The sequence below is a fragment of the Pteropus alecto genome, unplaced genomic scaffold, assembly GCF_000325575.1.
Source record: "Pteropus alecto unplaced genomic scaffold, ASM32557v1 scaffold76, whole genome shotgun sequence".
Taxonomy (NCBI): Eukaryota; Metazoa; Chordata; class Mammalia; order Chiroptera; family Pteropodidae; genus Pteropus; species Pteropus alecto.
Window position 1 is genome coordinate 28,654,885 of NW_006443138.1, and position 14,610 is coordinate 28,669,494.

Genomic DNA, 14,610 nt, shown 5'->3' on the forward strand with positions numbered 1-14,610 from the left:
GATGACTAGCTTTCTCTTCCACTCTCAGGCCTCAAACATCAGTGTTCGGAAATTTTTTTAAACACACCCAGTGATCAGGTATGTACCCACACATCCTGGCCATGTAATTACCTTCATGTCGTAGCCATATGTCTCCCGAATGTCTTCATCAGAATCTGTTTCTTCATCGTCATAATCCATTGTTTGTCGAGGGGAAGAAGATACACTGCTCACCACTCGGTTAAAAGCAGATTGCTGGAAACTAGGTAAGTGTCCCTAAATAAACAATTCCAAGATGAACAGAAAGGAATACTAAACAAACATGGGTAATAGTGATTACGACCACCAAAATGTAATGAACTTGCAAAGTGGCTAACAGAGTTCACCAGTTAGTACAGGTCAAATCATGTGATTATGATGCCAAGGTCCACCTGAACAATATTTCCAGGTAATATTTCATTAAAATGACCTAGGTATGTATCCAAAGAAAATCCTATAGGTTTAGGTAGAAAGACATTATGAATAACATAGTTGCTGGCAATTTACTGTTGTTTTCCTAATCAACTGGTAAGATAGATCTGATTTACTATTTACCCACTATTATACCATGAAATAGAAAAAGAATAAAAGTCCTACACTTGCCTGTAAGTCGGGATTGGCAGCTGCTTTTTGGAGTTCTGCACTGATGATTTTTTCAGTTTTTTCTCGAGCTGCCTGCTCCACCATACGCTGGCTCAACACAGACAGTTTGGCCAAGGCAGAGGACAGTTCATCTGTGGCTAGGGCCTGCCGTGCTCTATCTTGCCAACTCATAGCACGTTCTGTCAAACACTGTAAGGCCTCTCCTTCAGGCAACCGTACAGGCAACTTCTGAAGGGATACCAGGAGTGACAGAATAGTTTCTAGCCTTGGCCTTCGAGACCGCATACAAAGTGGGCAAAGGAATTTTACTTCTTTAGCCTGCCAGCTAGATCCTTTTTTCTGGGAACCTGATTTAGGCAAGGGAACACAGCTGTTATGGAACCAGTCTTTGCAGAGCTCACACTGCAGCATAAATCCGCTGGCTGTCTTGCGGCAAATGCAAAATTTTACTTCTTCTATGCGGTCCACCATTGTCATCTTGGCTAGATTAGCTGCTCTGAGGGAATGCATGGCTTCAATCTCTTTTTGCTCCCGTTCTTTGAAAACTGCCACCTGTATATAAGAAACATTTCATTGAACAGGGTCACTGCAAAATACTCCAAAAACACCAAATCCTCAAGACTAAGGAATGATTCCCAAGTTGTAGCCTCATGGTGACAAAGCATTATCTTTAAAAAAAAAAAATCAGTTGTCAATCATTTCCTAAAAGTTGGGGCAGCCTGGCAGTTTCCTTGCAAATATTCCTCATCTGTGAAACAGGCAAAGTGCTACCATATTTGACAATTTACATCAGTAGAGTACTTTGAATCCCTCTGTAGGGTGCAGTAGAAAGATAGTATGCCTTAAAGTCAAGTAACCTGGGTACAAAGCCTGGCTCTTGCACCTATTGATTGCTGCTGATCCGGGGCATGAACTTTCTGTATCTGTTTTCTGAAAAATGAAGATACCACCAGCCTCACTTTGTTGTTTTAAAATGCCTAACTTGGTGCCTTAGCACAAGGTCAATGCTCAGTAAATAATAGTTCCCCATCCCCTTGTAGTTCATTCCCTGGGGGCAAGTTCTATATAAATCAATTTTTATTTCTTTTTAGAAGGCCTAACTTGTGTAGAAGTAGAATAACCAATTACACCAAGATTGTAACCAATTGTAACTCATTTCAAAAAAGTACATAAAAGCAAACAAAATGTAATTATCATAAATGCCATCAGTGCATTTTTTTTTTAAACTCTCATAGCTTTGAAACAATTTTGAAATAATTTTGTGTCCTACTTGTCTGGCAAGATTGACCTGTTAGGCAGGCTCTCTAATGAGAAATCATTTCCACTGGCTTCAAAACAGGATCATCTGTAGGCAGAAACAGCCATATCTAGTTACATAATGTATGCAATTCCCTACTATTACATATTGCCCAAACTTATTTTTACTTTCTCAGGCTCCTAATAATTTTAACACATTTCTCCTACTCTCTAAAAAAAAAAAAAAGTAATTCTAAGTAGCTATAAATATTTTCTTAAGCATTCACTATACTGTTGAATGACATTAAGGGAGATATTTTAAATAGCATCTATTATCAGTAAGCTGATACAATTCCTTTGAAAAGCACAAAATGCTATTAAATTCTAACCCAGTAATCTCATTCCTAAATGTCAAGTATAGGAAAATAATTTGAAAAAAGGAAAGGCTATACAGAAAAGTTCACTTTATTAGTATCTGTAATGGTGAACACTTAATAACAACCAAATGTTCAGTATCAATAAAGTGTTCAGCAAATTATAGACAATTTGATGGAATATTAGAAATCTATTAAAATAACAACAAACAAAGATATGGAAAAGACAATTTTAAGGAAAGAGCAGATTAGTAAACTTTTCATATACTTTGAATATAAATATTAAAAAATATGTGCAATATATGTAATCATAAAGCCAAAAATAAGGAAAGTATACAATAAAAACAGTTAAGAACATGGAAACAGTGAATCTGCTAATACCTTCACAGAATTTTGTATTCACCATGCAAACTCAAGATGCATTATGTAATTTCTTACCACCATGGCTGTATCTCTGGTTTCCTCCAATCCGTCCTCTAGATCACTCAGAGGTTCAAAGTCCAGATCCTTTTCTTTTTCTTTTTCTATTAGTTCTTTTACTTTTTTCCTTCTGTTTTTGCCACTTCCATATATACCAATGTCAGTCCGGGGACTTAGCACCTACAAAAATAAAATCAAATACTGAGCTCTGGTTTAAAAAAAAAAAGTCTTAAAACTAAAAATAATAAAAGGAACCATTTATTGTCTACTAACCAGGTCACAGGCACTTTCTTAAGGACTTTATAAACATTATCAAATTTGATCCTCACAACCACCCTCTATTATCTGTATTATCTGTATTTTACAAACAAATGAAACTGAGGCTTAGAAAGAAAACAATTTGCCCAAGGACACAGGGTTAGTAATTAGGGAGGCAGTCCTCAAACATGAAACTATCTTATTACAAAATCTATGCTCTTAACTACGTTTAAATGCTCAAGATGAAAAAGGTAATGAGTATTTAAATTTGTGCTTCTGAGAAATAAGATCAGTCAGCGACGGAGTCCATTAACAATAAAGACAAGATCCAGGCTAGTTGCTTTTTCTGGACACAGCACAAGATGAACTGGAAATAAGCTGGCCTAAAGCTCCAGATTTCTGTTCAACATTTGTTATTATTACCTAATAGGAATCACTTGTATAACCATGACCAGATAAAATGAAAACAAATCTCACTAATAATATTACTACCCATAGGTGTTAAGTTATCAACTTCTGATGTAAACTACTATTTACCTGTAACAATGTATGGCTAGAATTCTTCTTAAGAAAGGTCCGTCCAGTCCGTTCTCTCCATGCCCGCGCTGCTGCTACCTGTGATTCTACTTGGGGCAATGCATCAAGACGCACAGGGATGGGGCGCCCCTTCGCAGATAAGCTCTCCAACTGCTCCAAGTAAGCATAGTTGCTACCACTCTGAAAAACAAAAGTATATTCTCACACAATTTGCATTCTCTTATGGAATCTGGCAATTACGGTCAGAAGACCTTACAAAGAGTTGAAATTTTTTTTAATTAAATATTATTCTTTAAACCTAATTTTATCTCTTGAATAGAGCTACCAATGTCCTTTTTAAAGTTGTGTAAATGCAATATACAGATAATGTATTATAGAAAAGTACACTTGAAACTTATATTATTAACCAATGTCACCCCGAAACATTTAATTTTAAAAAGTCTGTGTAAATTCATGTTGTCAAAGATCTTAATTTTATTAATTAATGAAGGGACCAGTAAGATATAAAAAATAGTTCAAAGGACAATCTATAAACACACACACACACATACACACACACATATATATGCAATTAGGAATTAGGAAAGGAATTTGCTAATAGATGGAAACATGTTTAATGTCATATAACAATGCAATTATCTTTTCTACAGTGTGGAAATCAACTGTTCTGAATCCAAAGACAAATTTAATTGCCTGTCTACAGATATAATTCATTTATATTACTATCATTTTTTAATAATTGACAGAGTTGTAAAATATCTTCATCAAAAGAAATCTAAGGTATACACTCCTAGAATCAGATAATTGTGGAGAGTCCACTAGATGACATCCAGTATATTCCAATGAAAAGAGATCCAGTATTCTCTTTTGCCTGTTTAAAAATCTTTTCACAATTTTTTCAACTACAAAGCAATATTTTAGTTTTGATAACCACTTCCATTTTGTTATGCAAACACAGAGAATGAATACTTTCTTTGTAAGTCACAACGTTTCAACATTTCCATGTAATGAAGTCATTATTGTTTTTAGAACTTATATACTGCTTTAAATTTATTCAATAATTGAATCATTACAGGAGGTGAAAGGGTTAACAAAGAATCCATTCCAGGGTCTTGGCAAGAACACCTGAAGTGGGCTGGCAGCCTGTAGATAATAATTGAGTGATAGACTGGATGAATTTCCTAGCAGACAAAACACATAAGCATGCCTATAAGACACTATATATATCTCTGTAACATTCACTGTTATTCAGAGGCTATGAAGGAAAAGTACAGTATTATACATTAAATACTGAGATTCCATTAAAAGGTTATTCCCCATGTATTAACTGAGTCATTTGCCTACAAATTCATTTTAAAAGTCATACTGAAACACGTGGAAAAATAAACAGGCAAGAAACTTTTAACAAGAGTAATAAGGTTTTAGCCCTAAAACACTATGATGGTATAATTAAATCACTATGGTGTTAGAATAAGAATAGACAGCTAATTAAAAGAGAAAAGAAATCTCAGATACAAATAAAATCATGAAATAACCATATTTACTACTATTCCCTCTTATACCCAACTATAGCCACTTAACTATGGAACACCTTCTGAATAAGTCTAGACAGAGACTACTCCCAAGCTATGTATCCTAAAGGGTTTGCCTGTGAACAGAAGCTATCCACTTACTTAGAGCCTACAAGTTAGTCCTTCCATAGAAAGGTAGAGAAAGTCCTTCAAATCACATGACAGCTACCTATACTTGCAGATTTAGTCCTTCAATCATAAACAGGCAACTAAAGATTATCAGACATTTTGAGGACAACTAACTGCCTGAAATAGGTCAAAGATAAAACAAACAGAAGAGTTGTCCAGATAAAAACTGAGATAATTTAGAGTGGCAGCTAAGCGGGTCCCAGAAAAAGTCAACTGAAAAGGAAGTAAAAAAGAAGTCATTAGAACTTGACATCTAGAATATGTTCTTTCTTAGTAGAGCAGAGTTCGGTAGAAGAGAGTCAATTTCCTTGTTTTTTTTTTAGTATATTCTATAATAAAGAGAATTTATACACTGAATACTGTAAATGTTGCTTAATGGTTTTTATAACTCAGAAAAAATGTATTCAAGTATATTTTCATCTGTATCTAGCACTTATTTTATTGTTTTGAATTGCAAATATATATGTCTCTCCAACTAGAGAATGTGCTATTTTGAGGGCCAAGGTCCTATCTTTATATCCTTCCCTTACATTTCTACTCCTAACTAGAATAATACCATGAATATTGTGGTATTTAGTAAATGTTAATTTCATTTTCTTTTTCTGCCTCTGGTTTAAAAAGTAACTTGTGCACATGACAAAAGATTCAAATATAAGAAAGTATAAACTCTCTACTGCTAAGAGTTAAATAAATAGCTAATTCTGTCATAGAAATAATGTTTAAATAGGTAATACTTATTTTGAATTATAAAATCAGATGGAAGAACAAGTCAATTTTAAGTACTACAATTATTTTATTATGGTTATTCTATTCTAAAAAATTAAAAGCTTAAAGGATTTATCTGTGAAACAGCATTATCTGAATAGTAGGGTAATTCAATAGGCTCTTTACCTGAATAGCTTCCACTTTGGTTGTCCATTCCCGGGCCTTTTGTAAGGCCTCTTTCAGGGACAACACATTGGGCAGAAAGGCTGGAATGTTCTTAGCTTCATTCACAATGCTTTCTAAACTTGCCACGCTGTGCCGTGGTCTAAAAAAAAAACACAAAAATAGGGCAGATGCATGAGGAAAAGCCAAACTGCTACCAACATTTACATAACATTTTAGAATGTGTAGAGAACTTTCACACTCATGATCACATTTAATTCTTACTCAATCCTTATAAGGGAGGCAAAATAGTTATTATCTTTATTTCCATTTTACAGATAACTTTTAAGATCAATTATTTTCCCGTCATTTAATGTAGTAAATGGCACACCTGAAATACTGATGTCTCAGATCCCATGCTTATTTCACAACACTAAATTGCCTCTACTTTAGTTCTCCACAATATATGAAATTATCAAGAAATGCGTATTAGACAGCAATGTAGAAAGCAACAGTCTAGAAATCCACTAATACTGATCATGTACATTTAATTCAACTACACTCATTAACACCTAGTTATACAAATGTGAATTAACATGGACCTTTATCCTGAACCAATCAGAATACAAAATAAAAACTGTACTGGGAACTGAGAACAAATTACTATAGGCTCACTACTATTGGAGGCAGTGATTAATCCTGACTGACAAGGGCTCTGAGCTAGGCCTTAAAGAAGTGTGATTTTGCAGAGTGAAAGGTTAAAGGGGAAAAAAACAAGAATATAATGAACAAAAACATTTAAAAATGAGTTCGTAGTCCAGCTTAAGATGAGGGATGGTGTGAAGAGTGGAGGGGAGAAAGTAAGAGCAAGAAGTAGGGGGATTTAGCAAGAAAGAAAGATGCAAACAGATTAAGAGGCCTTGAATTTTTCTATGTAACCAACAGGAAGTTACCAAGGATGGGGAAAGCTTTGTCATCATCCATGAATCCTACTATGTGCTAGGTACTGTGCTAGGTCCTGGAGTCTATTAATGCACAAGAGTAACAGAAGTCTTCATGAAATTTTTTAATCTTGTGGGAAAAGGGATTATTAATAAGGAGTTATGAAGCACTGTTAAGTGCAATGATACAGAAGAATAAAGATGCTATCAGGATGTATACTAGGAGGACTTAACTGACTTGGCAGGTGAAGGAAGGATTTCCAGAAGTGACCTCTAAGCTTTCTTATCCTTTCAGAATAGGAGTTAGACAGCAACACTGGGGCCAGATGAAGGGGAAGGGAAGGGGTGGTAAAGTTGCACCGCAGGGAATGGGCAGAGAGGAAGACTGTTCCACAGGAGAACAAAAGGTGCAAAAGTCCAGAGACAAGAATGAACATGGCGTGTTTGAGGAATCGGTGGCAGTGGAGAAAGGGGATCACTATGTTTGGAACATAAAATCCAAGAGAAAGAATGACAAGGGATAAGGCTAGATATTTAAGCAAGGGGCTAGACTATAGCTGACCTTATAATCAGGTTAAGGTATCTGAACTTCACCACATAGGGAATGAGAAACAGAAAAGGGCTTTAAGCAAGGGAGTCAAATAGTCACACCTATATTTTAAAAAAATAGTATTTCAGTGTGGGCAGTGGATTAGAAAGGGGTGAGATCATAGACAGAAGCTGTTGCTGTGATCCAGGCCAGATATGATAGCAGTCCAGAGAAAAAGAATGAAAGTGAGAAACATTAAGGAAATATAATCAGTATGACTTGGTAGTTAACTGAGTGTGAGGGTAACACAATGGAAGGCAGGGATCAAAGTTAATTTCTAAAGTACTAGCTTGTTCAAATGAGTGAAAGAGGGTATAATTCAAAAAAAAAGAGGAACAAAGGAAGAAAATATGGAAAGAAGTTAATGGGTCCAATCTGAATACGGGAATTTGAGGTACTGATAGGACATCCAATGGAATTATCTAACAGGCAGATGGTATCTACAAAAAAATCTGTTATAGTTGAAAATTTAGAATTAATCAGTATGAAGATGGTAAATGGAGCCAAGAAGTTAGTTGAAATTCAGACACTAAATGTCTCCACTTCATTCATTCCTTCACTTGTCTCTCCCCACTAGAATGTTGGCTCTATTTTAGAGTAGGGACTTTGTGTGTCTTTTCCCACACTGTCTCCGAAGAACTCAGAATTAGTGCCTGGCATGTAGTAGGTACTCTGTAAATACTTATTAATTGTAAAGATCAAGAGAAAATATAAGACTACTATAACTAGGTCAGTGTCAGTAAAATTGAAGAAGATAGATATGAAAGACATTTTGGAGACAAAAATCAGCAATATTTGGTGGCTAATTAAATATAAGAAAATAGGGGGAAAAAAGTTTTCAAATATTACTACCAACAAAATTTCATTCAGCAAACTATAATCAACTGCATCTAATATACCAAATCACAGTTTTGCATTCCAAAATTAGTTTTTCCTATTTAATATGCTCCCACCTCCTGGAATGGTCATGAACCTTAAGACACAGAGTAATCTGAATGTTCTGGAGATGAAAAACTCTGAATAAATATAGTATGTATTCTCCACAGCATCTGGAAAGCAGAATATCCAATATCTACAGAGCATTTTCTTAGGGGAGCAAAACTTTGATTAAATCATCTAAGACTTTTCCTACCAAACCCATTCAAAATAAGTGGCTGGCAACGTACTTAAGTACATAGAGATTTTATAATAAAGTGGAAAAGGCTTTAAATTTGAGCTGTTATTTAATAATTATGTGATCTCTAAGCATTCCAGTTTCCCCATCCTCGCATAAATATTAATCTCAGCTGCTGAAAAAAGACTAATAAAGAACATTACAGTCAAATTAGTTGACATACAGTCAAATACAATGAATTACTTAAATCTCACAGATCCAATGGGTGTCAATGCTAATGCAGCAGCTTAACATTCTCATGCCTGATTCTTCTATCTCACTTCTTTCCTGCATCAATCTTCCACTCCAATAAAGTATATTTAACTTTAGTTATTCCTAAAATTAAGCTTATGACATTTCTCTTATCTCTCCTTCTACTCAACTCTACTTATTCTTCAAGGCTCTACATAAGTTTGTACTTTTCTCTCAAGCTTCTCTTTTGACCATCCAAGCTAACAATGATCTCTCCTCTTCTGAATTCCTACTGCACTTTTCTGTACTCTCAGTTAATAACATATTGTAATGAGCTTTACATTTACTTCCTAACTATAATATGAGTAATGCAAGGCTCTAAACAAAATACTACTTTGTATCACTTAAATACCTAACAAAGTACTCTGCATATACTATGCAAACAATATTTGAAACTGTCTATAAGCAGATTCATTTGATAACTTAGTGATTGGTCGGGAAGGCAGAAAACATTTAACTAAATATTTAATGAAATAGACCCTTATGTTCCTCCTTGGGTTCTACTCCCTGACTTAGTTATTTAAGAAGCAACAGTCACCAATTAATGTGTTCACCTTGCCTGTAGGCAGACCTTAGCCTTTTCTTCCCATCGCTCAGAGACTGTAAGGAGCTCTTGTAGTTCAGCCATTGCTTTCTCCACAGCATGGTGGGGTGCCAACCCTACCCCGGAGTCTATCAATTTCTTCATAACATCCAAAGTGACTTGTTGTGGATCTGACAGAGTCAGTCTTACTTCATCCAACCACCGAGCCTGCTGTAGCTCTTGTTTTAGTCGGGCTAATTCAGGTAACTCCACATAGAGACTAGAGCCCAGGTCTATTAACATCTGGAGTTTAGAAGAATCTGGGGTTTCATCTGTCATGGCCTCTTGAGCACGTTCATGAAACTCTTCCACGTCATCCAGCAGATTCTAAAAAGGTCAAAAGAATAAAAAAAAATAGTAAATTTAAGAGATACAATATGAGTATGTAATAGACTTATTTGACAGGCAACAGAACAGTTGTGATAGGCAAAACTATCAAATTCTAGACCATCTAATAATCTCACTATCATAGCACCAAACAGACAGGATACTAAGGGCATAAATATGCTTCTCTATAATTTCTTACATAGTCCTACTTTTAAAAAATGATTATTTAAAAAATATTTATTGACTGCTTAATGCAGGCACTGTTCTAGATCAGTGTTGTCAGATCCACGACACTAAACAAAACATGCACAATTTGTCTTCAAGGAATATATATTTCAATATAAGTGGCCAAACACTGAATACATGTCAGTTAGTTTAAGTGCTATGAAAATAAGATAGGGCAACACAATGAAAATGATCGGGTGGGGGGGGCGGCATATTATTTTGAAACAGTTTAGAAGACAGGTGAACTGAAACAAAAATGAGAAGGTAAATATGGGAACTTTATGAAGAGTGAAGAAAACAGTAGTTTAAACAGAGCAAATAATACTGCAAAAGCTTTTAAACAGAAATGGGCTTGGTGTTTTGGTCCAAAGTGGATGACGGACAAATGAAGTTTAAGAATTAGCGGAGGTCAGATTACATAGTGCCTTGTAGATTATGAGTTTGGATTTCATTCTAATGGCTTTGGGAAACCACTGGAGGATTTCTAACCACGTGGAAGTGATATGCTTTGATTTACATTTTACATGCTCACTCTGGCTACTAAATGAAAATATACTGTCAGGGACAAGAGTAGAAGGGAGACCAGTTAAAAGGCTGTTGCAGTAATCTAAAGGACAGGTTCCAGTGGTTTAGAGCATAGCTTAAGCAATAGAGCTGATGACAAATGGTTTACTTTGGGATACATTTTGGAGATAATGCTAACACTTGTGTAGAGACTGGATGTGGGGTATAAGGGAAATAAAGAAATCAGGAATTTTGATTAATTACAAGGCTTTTAAGATGCCTTTTAGTCTGTCAAAGGGGAAAGTAAAGTAAGCAACTGGATACTCAAGTCTGTAGAAAAGAAAAAAGGCAGTTAGAGCTGGAGATTTGAGACTCAATGGATACAGGTGATATTTAATGTGACTGGACAAATAAGATATCAGGACCAAAAGTAAAAAAAGAGTCTGAGACTCATAATATACTCCAACACTTACAAGTCAAGCTGAAGAGAAAATCAACAAAGACTAAAGAGAAGGAACTGTGAATAAGAAAACCAGAGTGTGGTGCCATAGATGTTTAGAGAAGAAAATCTCTCAGTAAGGAAAATACGGTCAACTATTAAAATGCTCTTATGACACAGAATAATACAAAAACACAGTTGATAACCTTGATAAAAACCATTTCAGAAACCCTACCCGCAGCCAAATCACAAAAATACACCACAAACTATCAAAAGATGACTAACTGTGCAGATTAATATACTTGACATATACTTGAAATTTTACATATCATTAAACCATCAGGGCCCTGGCAATTTCAGAACTCCGCATTTTTAAAATCTAATGAACTAATAACTCACTGATACATTCGGGTTTTTAAAACTAATTTCTTGCATTTCTATTACATCTAAGTTAAATGGAGCTTCTGATCTAAAATTAATATAGGAAAAAAAAAAGGATTCTAAACTTTAATTCCAGAATTTTAAAGGGAGAATTACAGGCTAAGAATGAAACCAAGAGAGTCTTACTGCCTATTAAAAAACTTTACATAGCAGCACTTATGTGAGAAAACAAACAAACAGAATAAAAAACTAGTCTAGACACATTATTCTGTTTACCTAAAACCGTAACCCATACTACAAAAAAAATGTTATCCAAGAAAAGAATGTAATACTCCACCTTTACTTGTCGAGCTTGGCTGATGACACAAGGAAGACTAAAAAGTTGTTGGACGAAGGCCTTCAATTCTTCCACTGTCAGTTTGGTCCGAGTCCTCCCACTATCTGGGCTCTGCCTGATGTAAAATAATATTGAGACATAAGTAAGAAAAATTCACAATCATTCTGATATCAAAGGGGTTTCTAAATCTCTATTAATTCTCACCAAGAAATCTCAGAATACTAGTGGTTGAGGGATTCTATGTGCAGTGGTGATCACTTCCAAATTAGGTTTTTAGCTCTTTAGTTAATGACTAAAGATTCAATTCTCCAAGTTACAGTTCTTCTAATCTTACAAGTATTAAATATTTTAAACATTCAATAAATTCCTCACAGTAAAATATTTAAGTTCATTGATAAAACAGAATCCTCTATCTCAACAAGCTTAAGATGAGGAACAAGGGCACTTAATCTGGGTAAGGAGACAATAAACCCTCTGCAACTGATTCAAAATTTTGTTGTATGTATATTTTTCTAAACAACAAAAAAACCCAACTTTTTTTATATGTGCATCTTTCTGGTCCCTAAGCTTTCACCAGATTTTCTAAGGGAGTCAGTGATCCAAGGACAGGTGAAGATTCGCTGAACAATATCTCTAAGAAAGGCTTTCTAATTAAATGGTAGATAAAGAATGCACAAAGTAATTTAAAACCCAACCTGAATTGCTACAGAAAAAGCCATTCAGCTACAGAAACTTGTTGAAATGAATATGAAAAATCAAAGAAAATGTAACACAGAGAAATTACATTAAATCGAGGGTGCATTCATCTATGCTCCTTAATAACAGCTTCCCTGCATCCATCAAGGTTACTCTTTGCTTCCACCTGCCTTCTGCCTATATTATATCTTTATTTACAAACATTTACTCAACACCTACAATGTTGCAGGCACTGTTCTAAGAACAATAAATACAGCAATGCAAAAAAGAATAAAAATGCCTGACATTCTAGTTTAGGATACATTCTAGTAGGGTTGGGAATGAGAAAAGTAGACAATAAATAAAATAAATAAATTAAAATATCAAAAGGGCTAGGAGAAAAACAAAGCAGAAAAGAATAAGAAAGTTGCAATTTTATAAAGGGTTGTCAGAGAAGGCCCCTACAAGAATGTGACATCTGAAAAAAAACTTGAAAGAAGTGAGGAAACAAGCCATTGGGATATCAGAGGAAGAGAACTCCAAGCAGAGTAAGAACAGGTATGAAGGCCCTAAGCAGGAACGCCCCTGGTGTTTATGAACATTAAGAAGAGGGTTGCAGAGTAGAGCAAGAAAGAAGGGAAGTAGTAGGAGATAAGATTAGGGCATTTGAAGGTGGGGAGACCACAAGAGGTCAAAGATAATGTAGAGCCTCTCAATCCAGTTAAAATTTTGGCTTTTACTCTGGGGAAAAAAAACAACAACAACAACAACAAAAAAAAAAACAGGAAAACACTGAAGAATTCAACTCTTCTTAATCTTACCTGTGTTTTTGCTTTTTGCTCAGAAGCAGCTGAGCCACAGAAGCACAGGTTTCAGCTTCTTTTACAGCATCCCTGAGTTTTCTAAAGAGATCATTCTCTGGGTATTTCCTATCCTCTGCATCTTCCAGCATTACTCGTAATTCAATCAAATCTGTAAAAATAAATCAAAAGCCGTATACTATGACCACAGACATAAAAAGTCACTTAAAAATCTTCAGCAACCTCTCTTAAGTGAGTCACCAACTTATTAGCAAAAATATGCCACAGCTGTGAAAATCTCACCAATGCAATAAAAACTTATGACTAGGTGCTTATTCCTAATCCTTATAGACAATGTCTCTCAGGTAAGGCAATTTCTCTTTTTCAATAAGCCTTTAAATGTTAGTCCATTGATAACAATAGCTCCCCAAATATATATCTACTATAAGTTAGTTATCTGTCCCATTTTATACCAACTTTTTCACTTAAAAAAAGATTCTCAAATAGAAAATTAAGACTATAATCAACCAAACCATTAGCCTCAAATCTCATATGAAGCCTAATATTTTTGCTTAATGGAGGAAAACACATTAAAACAAGGCCTTTTTCAAAGTGACAACAATTTCAGTGTATGCAAACAAAAGGAGGAAACTTAACCTTTCTTGTGGTTGAGGTTTGCAGATAATGCTTCTGTAACACGACTGACCCAGGTGTCATAGGACTGTGCCCTGACTTTCACACCAAATAGCAGAGAAGGGAGGTCCTCTAATGGGTAGCGATATCTAAAAAAATGAACAACAAAAAAATGGAAAAAACTTCAAAAACTAACGACTTTAACATAAACTAAATTTTAAGTACAATCTGCTTAAGAAAAGTACGATGGTCAGAAGAATGGGGTCTTGGTACACATAAAGAGAAAATCGAAGAAGTCCAAGAGTTTCAACAGAGAGAGACAGACAAGGAATGTACGAAATCAACTGATAAACGAATTTTAGTTGCCAAGTTTAAGGCTAACTTTAAAGAACTGGTTCTCAAGTAAGGAGGCAGAGAGATAAGAAGTTACCACCCCAGACACAGAAAAAGGAATTACGAAGAGCAACATTAACACTTGGTTTTAAAAGAATGTAATAAAAGTTTTTTTACAAGAAACTTCTGGATACCTAAGACATTTCTTCTGCATGGGGCAGGGGCAGAGATCAGTTGGATGGTAGAGACACACAAGCCGCTCAGGATTACAGGAGCATGTGAGAGCAGAGAGAAAACATGTGGTTCTGCATGCTGAACATTGTCGCTCATCATCAGGAACAAGTTCAAAAACTTCTTCTTCTGACATAAGGACACCCTGAAATACAATTTATGTCATTAGATCAAGTCTTTCTAGTCTTTCAAGC

The 14,610-nt window shown here is 35.2% G+C and overlaps 1 protein-coding gene across 1 annotated transcript in view; it reads right to left on the reverse strand.

The window, feature by feature from the left end:
* KDM5A (lysine demethylase 5A) overlaps positions 1-14,610 on the reverse strand; it is a 72,617-nt gene that overhangs the window by 18,035 nt on the left and 39,972 nt on the right. Inside the window, exons 15-24 of the mRNA XM_006923872.3 lie at positions 14,380-14,561; positions 13,877-14,001; positions 13,241-13,391; positions 11,745-11,859; positions 9,503-9,858; positions 6,038-6,176; positions 3,447-3,626; positions 2,670-2,831; positions 622-1,173; positions 112-255 (exon numbers count right to left, since the gene is read on the reverse strand). Of these exons, the coding sequence (XP_006923934.1) occupies positions 112-255; positions 622-1,173; positions 2,670-2,831; positions 3,447-3,626; positions 6,038-6,176; positions 9,503-9,858; positions 11,745-11,859; positions 13,241-13,391; positions 13,877-14,001; positions 14,380-14,561 (2,106 nt within the window). The remainder of the gene's footprint in view (positions 1-111; positions 256-621; positions 1,174-2,669; positions 2,832-3,446; positions 3,627-6,037; positions 6,177-9,502; positions 9,859-11,744; positions 11,860-13,240; positions 13,392-13,876; positions 14,002-14,379; positions 14,562-14,610) is intronic.